Source organism: Chaetodon auriga, chromosome 14, assembly GCF_051107435.1.
Source record: "Chaetodon auriga isolate fChaAug3 chromosome 14, fChaAug3.hap1, whole genome shotgun sequence".
NCBI lineage: Eukaryota > Metazoa > Chordata > Actinopteri > Chaetodontiformes > Chaetodontidae > Chaetodon > Chaetodon auriga.
Window position 1 is genome coordinate 16,299,225 of NC_135087.1, and position 13,128 is coordinate 16,312,352.

Below are 13,128 nucleotides of genomic sequence, written 5' to 3' on the forward strand. Positions count from 1 at the left end.
AAACCTATGAACTTATTAAATATGATGCATCACCACAGATTAAACAACCAAGCAGTAATGTTACATAAACTGGGTATAACTCCCACTTCACCAGCTGCATTATTAAAATCATGCCTGTGCATTAATGGATCCACTATAATTCAAAATACCATGTATAAAGTGTACTTCTGCATTAGCCACTGGCTGCCTAATGAGACTGCTTTGAGTACATTTTGATAATACTTCTGTTCTTATGTTTAAATTACATTTTGAATGTAGGCTTTCAGCTCTTACGATGTGTTATTGCTTCTTCACTTTTAAAAAAAAGTAGTGGATTTGCAGCACACACCGTCACACCACACAGGGTGAGACAGACCGTCGCTCTGTCGCCCCCTGTTGAAAACAGGGAACATTACATCCCATTGACTGGACGTGATACAAACTATCCGCCTCTTGACGCTGTTGTATGCTGCGGTGAGCGGTGAAAGCCAGCCAAAGAGCACTAAAATGGCGCTTACTTCCCAAGGAACAAAGAAAAAAGTTTGCTACTACTATGACGGTGAGTACTCGCGTGCCTGCTCTTTAGTCAAAGGACGCATTGCTGGGTGAAATCCGCCACTTTGCGCAAACAAAGGTTGCAGTTTATTTCACCTCATGCTAACCTGGCACGTTAGCTAACGTTAACCTAGCTAGCTTGAGTAGCAGACGGCTCTCTTCATCTCAGTCAAACGCAGTGTCTCTGAGTTCACACAGGGTATTAATGCTAATAGTGTCTGCTCAGTTTTCCAAAATACACGGGTTGCCCTTAAAATACTATTTTAGGCGCTTATCTACCCGATATTAGTACTTTATGTAGATCAGTTACCATTACTAGCTAGAGAGCTAACAAAGGAGATGTGAGGACTTCGTTGTCACCGCAATTAACGCCAACACTAAGCTAACATTAAAATGGCTCATCTTGCTGCCTTCAAACGCCAAATAGGTCAACATTAGTCACGATGAGTAACAAAGCGGCACTCTGTACGGTGCAGCTTGGTAGTTTGCATAGTTTCATCGAAGCAACTGCATTTTCAAACTGCATTTGGAGTGAGAGGTCCGGTTGCGGGATCATAACACATATACATGACGGCATTGATGAATCTCTTCATTACCCTTTTCAATGTATGAATTTGTTCTCCACCGAAACGTGTTGTGTTTAATCTTTAGTTCGTGTTTACAATTGTGCAATTTGCATGTAATGTAAACAAATAATGTAACTTTGTTTAATTTGTTCACATTTCAGGTGATGTTGGGAATTATTACTATGGTCAGGGGCACCCCATGAAGCCCCACCGAATCCGCATGACGCACAACCTGTTGCTCAACTATGGCCTCTACAGAAAGATGGAGATATATGTACGTTAAACTACAGTAACAGTGCTTCCTAGTCAAAATGCTGGACTTCCTTAGCTTGTCTTGTGTGTCACAGGAACTGATCTGTCCTCTGTGTTCCAGCGTCCACACAAAGCCAGCGGAGAGGAGATGACCAAGTACCACAGTGACGACTACATCAAATTCCTGCGTTCGATTCGACCGGACAACATGTCAGAGTACAGCAAACAGATGCAGAGATGTAAGTTTGGTGAAGTGTTACATTTCTGTTCATCGAACTGACAGTTTTGACAGGAAACATAGAAATGTTGACATTATTTCTCTGTCCTTGCTTTGCAGTTAATGTGGGAGAGGACTGTCCAGTGTTTGATGGTTTATTTGAGTTCTGCCAGCTCTCAGGAGGAGGCTCCGTAGGTAAGTGTACACCATAATTGCCCCAGTATTCAGTTAAAATCTGTGTAAGCAGGCTGTTAATTCTCTCCTCATTGTGCTGCAGCCGGTGCAGTGAAGTTGAACAAACAGCAGACAGACATTGCTATCAACTGGGCTGGAGGCCTGCATCACGCCAAGAAGTCTGAGGCCTCAGGGTTTTGCTACGTCAACGACATTGTACTGGCTATTCTGGAATTACTGAAGTGAGTACAAAAGCTCTATCATAGCTTGTTCTGCATGTCTGTGTGGCTGATCAAATGTCTTTTAAACTGATAATGAACTTAGGGTCCAGTGGTTCTCCCAGTTGGGCATGTGTGGTAAATGTCTAAAGGATATTTCCCCTTTTTCCAGATACCACCAGAGAGTTCTGTACATAGATATTGACATCCATCACGGGGACGGTGTGGAGGAGGCTTTCTACACCACGGACCGTGTTATGACAGTTTCCTTCCACAAGTACGGAGAGTACTTCCCTGGTACAGGCGACCTGAGGGTAAGACCTGAGATGATTGGACAGATTGAAGTCACATCATCGTAGTCATACATTCAGTTGACATCTGCTTTGCTCTCTGCAGGACATCGGTGCTGGGAAGGGTAAATACTACGCTGTGAATTACCCGCTGAGGGATGGGATTGACGATGAGTCGTATGAAGCCATATTCAAACCTGTGAGTAAATAAAAGCCGTGTTAGCTCTGATGTTTTTGTAGTGTGATCTCCCTTGATGGACAGAAGTGTCTGAAAGATGTTGTTGTCGTTTGTGTAGATCATGGCCAAGGTGATGGAGATGTACCAACCCAGTGCAGTGGTTCTGCAGTGTGGAGCTGATTCTCTGTCAGGAGACAGGCTTGGATGCTTTAACCTCACCATTAAAGGTAAGTTAAGGAAACGTCTGATGGCTCTGAGCGAAGACGTCAGCAAGTGTTTTGAGAAATCAAAGAATTTTCTCCCAATTTAATATTTTCCTCGCGTTTTGTGCTCAGGCCATGCCAAGTGTGTGGAGTACATGAAGAGTTTCAACCTGCCGCTGCTAATGCTGGGTGGAGGAGGCTACACCATCCGTAATGTGGCACGCTGCTGGACGTATGAGACTGCTGTAGCCCTTGATACCTCCATCCCCAATGGTGAGCTTTAGTAGCAATGTTTTTTTTTTCCCTCACATTTTTACACACAAGATAACAGCATAGTGAGTTTAAAAAGAAAAGTAACTGTAGGCTTTTCAGTGAACTGCTCAGATGGCCTCCTCAAGTCTTCTTAGAGTATGCACAACATTTTGAATCTGTTGTTTGCAGTTAGTAACAGCAGGTGAAAAGAGAAGAACAGTAAAATGACTTTCGTGGTCATTAACTAGTGATATGAGAGATAAATTGTGTAAATTTTCACTCAACTCGACAGAGCTCCCATACAACGACTACTTTGAATACTTCGGACCAGACTTCAAGCTGCACATCAGCCCCTCGAACATGACCAATCAGAACACCAACGACTACCTGGAGAAGATCAAGTGAGTGCATCCCAGTCAGTTTTATTCTGAGTATAGTTCATGAAACATCAAGTGGCATAATGCACATCGAACAGCATCATCTGAGTCAGCTTTCACACATTTCTTGTTTATTGATTGAAAAGCTGAGCGCACGGCTGCAGCACAGGTGTAGCTTCATGTCTCATGTTTGTTGTGCTCGATATGTTCAACCTGCATTCTGTCCTGCAGGCAGCGCTTGTTTGAGAACCTGCGTATGCTGCCCCATGCCCCGGGAGTTCAGATGCAGGCCATCCCCGAGGATGCTGTCCAGGAGGACAGTGGAGATGAGGAAGAGGATGACCCCAACAAACGCATCTCCAGTAAGAACCCCTCACATAGCACCTTCAGCTAACCCTCCAAAACTGAAGAGATTCTGGTTTAATGTAACCCTGTCCTCTGCTAATGCTCAGTCCGTGCTCATGACAAGAGGATAGCGTGCGAGGAGGAGTTCTCTGACTCGGAGGACGAAGGCGAAGGAGGCCGCAGAAATGCAGCCAACTTCAAGAAAGTCAAGAGAGCCAAAACTGAGGGAGAGAAAGAGGGAGAAGAAAAGGAGAAGAAAGGTGAGGAGGAAACAAAAGGTATCTATTCATTTTTTTCATTTTCATCACATCTAACTCATGTCATCTTTGAACATAAAGAGATTTTCATGTTCAGTCAGATCATCCTGTGTGATACAGAGGCCGTACTATGACAGCCATGAATATTTGTTTATTTTTACGCCTCAGGTGGTCAGTCTGTCTGTACCATACATCTGTTTGTCCCATTCTCATGCACGTGGCATAAAATGTGGTGACATTTTATATCTAAAAGGTGACATCATCACGTTCTGCCGAAACATTTTGTCTCACCATTATTCAAGAGGACTCAGGAACAGAAGGGCAGACTGTGTCCATATTTCACATTTGGTCAGACACTAATCTTTGGTGACACTCATCTTTGAAACTGTAGCGATTGTCTTCTGTCATGGCTACAAGTTTGTGTTCTATCAGAATCAGCGCATGAACACATAAAAGGAATATGACTAATAGATATATCACCACAAGCTCATCGGTTCTGCTGATTTTGAGCTTCACGTGATTGTTGTTGCACCATGTGATGAAGCCCTCTATCAGTCCTCTGTATTAAAAACAGTCTCTAAGTGAAGACAGCCTGTCTTCTCACTGGACATTATTCACTCAAATCATACAGGTCAATATAGTGAGAACTTCCATGTCACCAAAAAAGACACTTCATACCTTTTATTAAATTCCTTCGAAGTCTTCACTAAATATGAGTCTGGAGAGACACGGATGTAAACTGCAACCTGACTGGTTGGCGGAGGCGCACAACTGCGAGGCGATAGTTCTAGTCTTTTCTTTCTTTCCTAGAAGTGAAAGAAGAAGACAAGGTGCCAGAAGAGGAGAAGATGGACACCTCAAAGTGAGAAAACACTGCACACACTTGATTACCATGTTGTCCAGGAAGTGGCTTGTTGGGAGCATTCATCTTATTCTTGCTTTGGGTCCTTTAGGCCTAAAGAAGAATCCAAGACACCTTGAGGTCCTCAGCAGCCACTGATGCCAATTTGCAGCTGATCAGGGCGGATCGACAGCAACAACGCTTTGGACAAATCATCTTTCCAGGCTGCTGCTGTGGAACTCCATGAAGGACTATTCCTTTGTAATGAGACCCCACTCCCTCAAAAAGGGACGGGGATCGTAAAATGATTTTTTTCTAGGACACCTTTTCAACCTTGCTGTTTATGGACTCCAGTCAGTGTTTTTTGAATATTGTTTTTTGTATGCTTTCTCTCTTTTTTTTTTTTAATCTTTAATCTTTTTTATGCTATGATATTTGCTTTTCCCTCGTGAAGCAACTCTGTAAAATGGCTTAGTACATGTATGCTTTTATATATCTGATGGATTTAATTTATTTAAATCATAGATATTTTGGCTACTCTGGTTTGTCTTTCAGTCCCACTTTTGTCTTTGAATATGTAGTGGAAGCATGTTTATACAATAGATACTTTTCAGTAATACATTGGTGTCACTGGTCTTGCCTGTTTAAGGTTTCCAAGAGTGGCTAAGGGCGTAGTGTATTTACCTAAATACCTTTTTACATGTCATAGTGTAAGTACATTACAGTCTCCTATTTTAAAATGTAATTTAGTATGTGCCCTTCACTGACACATTGACATCCTCTTTGGCAACTTTCCTGGACCCCTTCATCACAATATTGAAACTGTTTGAGTCCTCTCACGTGATTGCTGCCTTCAGGCTTAAGAGTCCACTGAAATTTGGACTTGAATGTCCAGCAGCACTCAGTGTAATGTGGGAGGCAAACAAATGCCAGAATTCAGTTGTTGTATATATATATTTGTATTCTGAGACATGAGTAATAGTGTTCCACAAGAGAGCTTACAAATGTCATTTAAATCTGACAGACCACAGTGTGTGCGGACACACTTTCAACAGCAATAAAATCTACCCGAAAAAGTTCAGCATCTTTATTTTGTAAGTTTTTCAGAATAAGATGATAAAATGTTACGTCTGGGATGAATTATTGATTTACAACTCAATACTTCATTAAGAAAATTTTAATATCAAGATACAACTATTTTCAGGACAATAGTAGTAAATACAAAATCTGACAAAACCAGCAGCAGTATTGAAAAAAACAAAAGTCCTTTCAATAAAGAGGGATATAAAATGCCATTGCTTTCGCTGGTTTAAATCCAACAAATGCCTTCAGACATTTAATGTGTAACAGACACACTCTGTGTGACAACTTCGCAGATGAAGTTGTGTTTTAGTCAAGGCCAGCAGTTTGCAACCTTTGTGGTAAGGTTCAGCTGCTTCAGAGCCATTCGCTCTGCTCCACTGCGCTCACGCTGTCCAGCAGTTCGTCCTGCTCCGCGGGCTCGGCTGTGGTTTCGCTCTCTGGATCTGGTGCTGGAGGCAATGATGGAGTTTCAACAGCTCTCTGAATACGCACCTGAAACATAACATGAATTGCACTTCTATCAAAGAGAAGCTAACTTGCATTCAGGTCCTGACAGTTCCAGTAAGTTGAGCACACACCACATGCTGTCCTTCATATAATATGCAAATGTTCTTAGTAAAGGTAATGAGAAGATACAGTAAAGACCAAATCGCTGTCAATTCAATTCATTCAATCTATACAGAAAGCTAAAGTACAAAATCTAATACTACTTGAAATTTAGCCACTAGGTCTAACTGTTTCCTCAGATACACAGTAATAGTGTGGGGTACCTTCAGAGATCTTAATGATTATGCATGTAATAACCTGTCAAAACCTGCTGGGCCATTCTAGACAGACGGATTTCATCAGCGATTTTACTCCATTTGTATGACGACTGTGACAAGAATGAAAATGACTTGTAGAGTACAAAGTGCCTGTGTCAGTGCTGGGCTGCGATTAAAACGTGTCACAGCAGAGTGTTTACTTTTTGAATAGCAAATTGCATATTTTATACAATATTATTTGAACATGATGGAGACTAAACATTTGACCACAAAGCTGCCTGCTTACAGGGCTTCCTGTGCGAAAACTTGATCTGTGTCAGACCAGATGACGACATAATGTGTTTCTCAGACTGAACACTTCAGCAAATTCGCTTTGTGTTTTAAATGAGTACATAAGACCGTTTGAGTATTTTCGATGCATTGGTGAGAACCCGGTGTTCATCATAGTAAAGAAACTGAGCCAGTTTTTTTTTTTCAGTTTACCACTTTGACTTTACTTTCAGGATCAAGCCGTGTGATCGTGTGCAGACAGCATGAGGTGAGGGGCACAGTTACCACAATGCTCTGCTCAAGTTGGCCCTGTCAGCGGGTCTACAACACTGGCTTCTGTGTGTCTGTATTAAATTCAGTGTTGACATTGCTATTGGTGGAACTAATGAAGTTAGAGCAGTTGATGTTGTGGCTTGATTACTGTTTTATTGCTGATAAGCTTCTACAAAGCCTTCCAAGTGTTACTTTATAACTGAATTATTTGTTTGCTGTTATGAAGACATTCATGTGTGACCTCAAACAGGACAGTGCAGTGCATCATTCTGATGTCACAGCTAGGCAGGAAAGTGCTGATTTCTCTTGTAAAAATATACACTTCTCCTTCAGCGAATCAAGGTTAAAGCGTACTATTTGTCCCTTTGGCTGTATGGATGTTTCACGTCTACATCACTGCACCGTTAGCATTTATGCTGAAAACATTCTTCTCATCATCAAGAGAGCAACTGTGTGAAATGATCTACTGCATGTGACACGATAAGATAACAGAAATCAACGCTCTTGCACACAAACACAATTAATGCAGGTCCAGCAGAGTCAGTGATCTTACCCTCTTAGCCCGGATCGGCCTCCTCCTGCATGGACAGAGGTAGAGGAACGAAGTGCAGACGGCAAAGCAGCGGAAGGAGAACACCATTTCCACCACGGACATAAAGATAAGAGGCACCCACAGGATGAGTGTGGTCCCCTGGTCGACAAACAAGACCACAGCACAAAACCCTGATTAATAAACACGTCTTTTCTTCAGCTCGATATCCAAACAGCTGATGAGCAAATGTTTATGTTCCGCTTACATAGATACGGGTGGGGTCAAAGGGGCATTCGTATGTGATGCTGGAAGAGGGGCTGACGTCATCATCGGAAAACTTGCAGTGCGTTAGCAGGCTCCAACCTTTGTGAACAATGGCTGTCACCATTGAAACTGACAAACCCAGGCTGGAGGCAAGAGCCAGGAGACCTGACAGGAAGCTGAAGACTAACAGGATCCACTTCTGCGAGGACAGAATGACACGAGTATGTCAGTAAGTGAAAACACAGCCTCTAATCGAGCAGACATTTCACATGCTTTTCAGTGTAGCAGCTGTAGGAGGGAAGTACTACAGAAATAACAGGTGAGTCCACACTCCAAAATTTGAATGAATTCTATATTTGCATGTACATGTGTGTTAGCTATTTAAATAGCTATCGTCTTCCGTGATGTGTGTGTATCATACACACATACACTCACCCAAAATACAAAGGGCAAGTTCTAACAAGGGCTGAATGGAGGAGCGAGAAGCTGTGTCAAGGAGAGGGGAGCAGTATTTACCAGGATCCTGTTTTTCTTGTTTTTGGACAGGACAATGGCCGTTACTCCACTAATGATTCCCTAAAGGGCAAAGAGACGGATCATTCATTCACAGATGAATTACACAATATTACTACTCCAAATGGTGCTATTTGAACATAAAAGTATAAACTGCATTATGATCAGATATGGAGATTATGGAGTTTCCAGCAGCTAAATATTTTATCAGCTTGGTGAGGCAGCAGCTAGTTTAATATCAAAGATCTTTATGTGCACGTCCCACCGCTTACCACCAAACCTGCCACGATGGCGATGACATTCGAGATGGCGTACACCATGGTCCGCGCCAGAGAGTGCACGGTGATGTGCCGGAGCACCGCGCCGTGCACCAGGGCCCCAAGAAGAAAGTTGACGTGGCCCACCAGCACCAGTGCCAGCCCCATCTTCATCAGGGCTTTGTTGTCCTTGAGGCTGGCGCAGCATACTCCTGGAGGAACAGCGGCGGAATGTAACTAAGTACATCTGCACAAGTACTGTACTCAAGTTTAAATTTAACACATCTCAGTGGGAAACAGTGTACTTTTTACTTCACTACATGTATCTGACAGTTTCAGTTACTAGTTATTTTACAAACTGATATTTTTACACAAGAAAAATAATTTCTAAAATATGATGTTTGTTACAAATTAAACTGGTACAACTGAAATGATTAGTCGGTCAACCAATTAGTTGACTGACTGAAAATGAAATGGCAACTCTTTTGATAATCGTAGAAGTAGAAGAAGTACATTTCCCTGCTTATACTTTTACTTCAGTGACATTTTCAGTATAGTACTTTTACTCAGTAAAGGATCTGAATAGTCCACTTCCTCCTCACTGTAGAGGAAGAAGAAGGATGTTATTTTAACTAAGTCTTGCACATTGTGACCTCTGCCAAAATGAAAGATAAACAACTAATTCATTATGTTACATTGCAGCCGTCCATCTTTTCAGACTGAAGCTTGTAACTCTGATCCCAGTGTCAGGGTATGTGAATACCAGCTGCGTGTGTGCATCAGTATGTGTTGTTGACAGGAAGCATAATAGTATACAAGATGAAATTATGTGCGCTCAAAAGCGTATGAAATGTGATCTGAAGTACAGAACGAGCTGTAAGTGCAACACCCCGAGAGCTCGTGAGAGAGCTGACTTGTGGTTTGAGCAAAGCCAAAAGGAAGCTGGTCGGTGGCTAACACGTCGTCACAGCGCTTGAGAAGAAGGCAGTTACCACAATTATTCCCAACCCCTGCAGAGAAGATCTCATCCTCTGCACGCTGCAAAATGCTGCAGCTATGGTGACAGTTCAGAGAAAGGGTCTGGGGGCATTTTGCTGCACTATTTTGTGCCTTCCTCTGAGTAAAGGTGAACCCCCCCACCCACCCATAAAGCCTGTGTAAAGCCCCTCCTGAACCAAGCAGGACAAAGCTTTGGGTGGGGTGTACAAACATTCAGCACCACAGTTACCTGGCCTAAGGGGATCAGGTAGTAACAGAGACCTGCGACTGGCTCGTCTTACTCGAGCCTTTAGCACAGTGCTGTGGAAAAACTTGCCATGTTTTTGGTCATAATATTGTTTGTGTAATGTTTGCTGCCATTCAAGTACACACAATCACATGTTGTAACTGTCATGTACAAACCCTAACAAAGACACTAAGACACAACATTGAACGTATTCATGTAGTGAATATATTAGAGATGCAACGATTAATTGATCACCAACTATTTTGATAAGCGATTAATCAGTTTGAGGGTTTTTTTTTAAATGTCTCAGATTGAAGCTTCTTAAATGTGGATCTTTTCTAGTTTCCTTACTCCTCTATGACAGTGAACTGAATATCTTTGTGTTTCTGAACAAAACAAGACATTTGAGGATGTCATCTTGGGCTTTCCAACATTTTATAGACCAGACACCCAATCGATTAATCAAGAAAATAATGAAAATAATCCTTACTTGCAGCCCTAGAATGTATAGATACCAAACTCTTAGATTCTTATGTGATTTTAGATTTTCTGACAGGGACAGCATGTCTATCTCGTTCCGATGGTGATGTCTGATACTTTTACTTTCTTTAGGTTCCATAATAATAATAATAATAATAATACCAATAATAACAGCAACAATAATAATAATAATCATGTGGGACCCTTACTGTACTGTGTCTACATTTGACCTATCAGCAGTTCATGAATACTAGGCGAGCCCATGCAGCTGCTACCCCAAAAAGTTTCACTTCGTTTTGGGTGAAACTTCAAAGGAACTAGACTTCACCTTTGTGCGGCTTCACAGCACGATTTCACTGACAGAAACCAACACAAGAAATACATCACATTGAGTTCTGTCAGCCAAACACCGACAAAATGTAGGAGCTCCGTTAACAACTGCAGACCACGCCTAAAGCCTTGAGCACGCATTATAGTTCTCACATATTCACTCACTGTATCACTACACCCACGAGAGCCAACGTACCTGAATTCACCATGGTGCATTCAGTGTCGTCTTAAATCATATTAGTACGCAGGTTGTATTAAAGTCATTTCTGACAGCTTTGGGACGCTCCGCTTTCGGTGGCTCGTTGTCTTCCTTCCCTGCCGCTCACCTGCACACACACACAGGCGTCACCTTCCGCCTACCTGTGCGGGAGCTCCGCCCCCAGGCACAGGGAGGGAAAAGCTGGTTATCTGCTAGAATCACATGCAACTCTGCAGCCATACTTCAAGATGATAACAAGAAATAACAAAATTATTGTAAAATATCCAGTGAGGGTTTCACCAGGCATCCCTCTGTATGGATAGATATGATTTTAGAGCACCTACCTTTGTTCATTTACTTCAGGTATCACTTCATCCTATGAGGAATTGCTGTTGTTTGTTTTCCAAATGTCTGAGCCGGTAAATAAGATGCTATAGTGTTACTTGTCCATAGAGTCAGCCATGCTGATTCTTATGTCTTTTCAGAATGGAAATGTGACCTGGTTCCCACATAAATAAAGCTATAAAGAAGAGACATTATGTACACAATTCTATCTTTAAAGAGCAGAATACCAGGATGATGCCTTAAAATAGTCCCACCAAATATAATACACTGCAGCTATTAGTGGGGATGGGGAGGATTTACTTTGTACCTCAGCTGTTTTAATAGAAACATGAACATGAACCAAATGCACAGTTTCCTTAGTTTTTAATCATAGCTGCCAAATGCCTGTTAGCCTCATTAGCTTGAGTGCCAGCACCTGTCCCTCCTGCCGCTGCACCTTATTAATGGCACACCTGGGGTAGGAGAGTAATCAGGGTAATCACACTGAGGTTTGCAATGGGGACAATAGAGATATTTCTCTGCATTTTTGTTGGGCATTTTATTGCTGTTCAGTCAGTAATAAACTGGCAGGATGCAAGATTTCCCATTGGTTTTCCACGTCTTTTTGAAAACATTGCGCCTTCTCCATTTAAAAGAAATTTTGATTTCCCTCCATATGACACCATCTTCAGCTCATGGCGGAGTCGGACCCCTGACTTTCACATGCTGGCTGATTTGCCTCCAATCATGTTCAATGTTCCCAAAGTAGAAGTGTATTGTGATGAATCTAAGCTAACTGTGCTGGTGGATAAGAGATCCATGGGTGTCATACTGACAGGAGAGGAGATACATTTGGGTGATGGCTGCTATAGCAATGGAGAGCTACCAAACCAATTTGTCTTCACTTACAGTTTGGATGAGTGTGGAACGACGCGTGTGGTGAGTTTACCCAGTTCTTTACTAGTTTCTCCATTTCTACAGCTTTAAGGATTTTCTGAGACCGGCTTCTCTTACAGATGCAGAATGGCATGGCAATGTTCACCAACTCTGTCTACTTGAATCTCAAAAAACCTCCCACCGCCTGGTGGCAAACTCCTTCTACAGTACACATCTCCTGCATCCCAAAGAGGTGCATACATTCAGTTACCTAAACATGTGTAAGTAGTCACAAATAACCATGCTAAAGGGGAATGCGTGTCTTTTCAGGTCACATGCTAATCCAAACTTCTTTGTCTCAACGGCGCTTCCTGAGAATGACAAGGCCTTTAACATCAAAGCCATGAATCGTGAGTAATGACATGAGTCAAAACTATGCTGTTCGGCTGGGTTGTTCCATATGTAAACAAAAATATTTTATTTTTGTCGTCCAGCACCCTGGACCAGCCCAGCTGAGTCAAACATCTATAAAAGAGGTCAGGTTGTAAACCTCCAGCTTTCTGCCAAAACTAGACCTGAGCAGCAGCTTTTCATCCAGTCCTGTTTTGTCTCTGCGTCTCCTGAGCCTCAGACTAGACCGAGGCATGCAGTCATCATGAATAAAGGGTAAGCAGCCGGTCAGGACCTTAATGTAATGTTTGTCCATGATGTTAAAATCCCCTGTGATATGTTTGCTCTCTGCAGGTGCACAGCCCCGTTGGGTTCTCCCCATGCTGTTGTACAATTTGTGGCTTCTAACAGAGCGGATGTGGTTAATTTTGTTCTGAACACATCTTATCTCATTTCTGAGGTGAGGGTTTATTGATGAATTTGTGTTATTGCTATGTACCTGCTGTTCAGCTGTATGACCTTGTGAACTGTGAACCTCCTCTGAAGCTGTATGTCCACTGTGGCGTCCTCCTCTCAGACCAGGGTGTCACCATTGGCTCCAAATCCTGCAACTATAATGTGATCCAGTCAAGGTATTTGTATAC

General features: G+C 42.4%; 2 protein-coding genes across 3 annotated transcripts; one reads left to right on the forward strand and one right to left on the reverse strand.

Moving 5' to 3' along the window:
- Window positions 1-413: 413 nt before the first annotated feature.
- Window positions 414-5,785, forward strand: LOC143331714 (putative histone deacetylase 1-B). 2 transcript variants are annotated; one of them, XM_076748841.1, is made up of 14 exons: window positions 414-538; window positions 1,262-1,374; window positions 1,474-1,591; window positions 1,690-1,764; window positions 1,847-1,985; window positions 2,134-2,275; window positions 2,358-2,450; window positions 2,548-2,656; window positions 2,765-2,905; window positions 3,177-3,285; window positions 3,493-3,623; window positions 3,714-3,884; window positions 4,674-4,725; window positions 4,817-5,785. In XM_076748841.1, exons 1-14 carry the CDS (start codon window positions 487-489, stop codon window positions 4,842-4,844), a joined length of 1,473 nt encoding a protein of 490 aa, XP_076604956.1. In that variant the 5' UTR covers window positions 414-486; the 3' UTR covers window positions 4,845-5,785. The 2 variants fall into 2 exon arrangements, with proteins under 2 accessions (XP_076604956.1, XP_076604957.1); XM_076748842.1 differs by having other exon boundaries at window positions 3,714-3,866.
- A 136-nt stretch (window positions 5,786-5,921) lies between these two features.
- Window positions 5,922-11,028, reverse strand: tmem54a (transmembrane protein 54a). The gene is made up of 6 exons (XM_076748843.1): window positions 10,892-11,028; window positions 8,676-8,872; window positions 8,407-8,466; window positions 7,892-8,089; window positions 7,648-7,785; window positions 5,922-6,279 (listed from the first exon to the last, which is right to left on the reverse strand). The coding sequence occupies exons 1-6, from the start codon at window positions 10,902-10,904 to the stop codon at window positions 6,142-6,144; spliced, it is 744 nt and encodes a 247-aa protein (XP_076604958.1). The 5' UTR covers window positions 10,905-11,028; the 3' UTR covers window positions 5,922-6,141.
- Window positions 11,029-13,128: the final 2,100 nt, after the last annotated feature.

Coding starts and splice junctions, on each gene's coding strand:
- tmem54a (XM_076748843.1), bottom strand. Junction 8,467..8,675: donor CCATCGTGGCAGGTTTGGTG/GTAAGCGGTGGG, acceptor TTTGCCCTTTAG/GGAATCATTAGTGGAGTAAC. Junction 8,090..8,406: donor ACAAGAAAAACAGGATCCTG/GTAAATACTGCT, acceptor CTGTCCTCGCAG/AAGTGGATCCTGTTAGTCTT.
- LOC143331714 (XM_076748841.1), top strand. CDS start 487: ATGGCGCTTACTTCCCAAGGAACAAAGAAAAAAGTTTGCTACTACTAT. Junction 1,375..1,473: donor ACAGAAAGATGGAGATATAT/GTACGTTAAACT, acceptor TCTGTGTTCCAG/CGTCCACACAAAGCCAGCGG. Junction 2,906..3,176: donor TGATACCTCCATCCCCAATG/GTGAGCTTTAGT, acceptor TCAACTCGACAG/AGCTCCCATACAACGACTAC.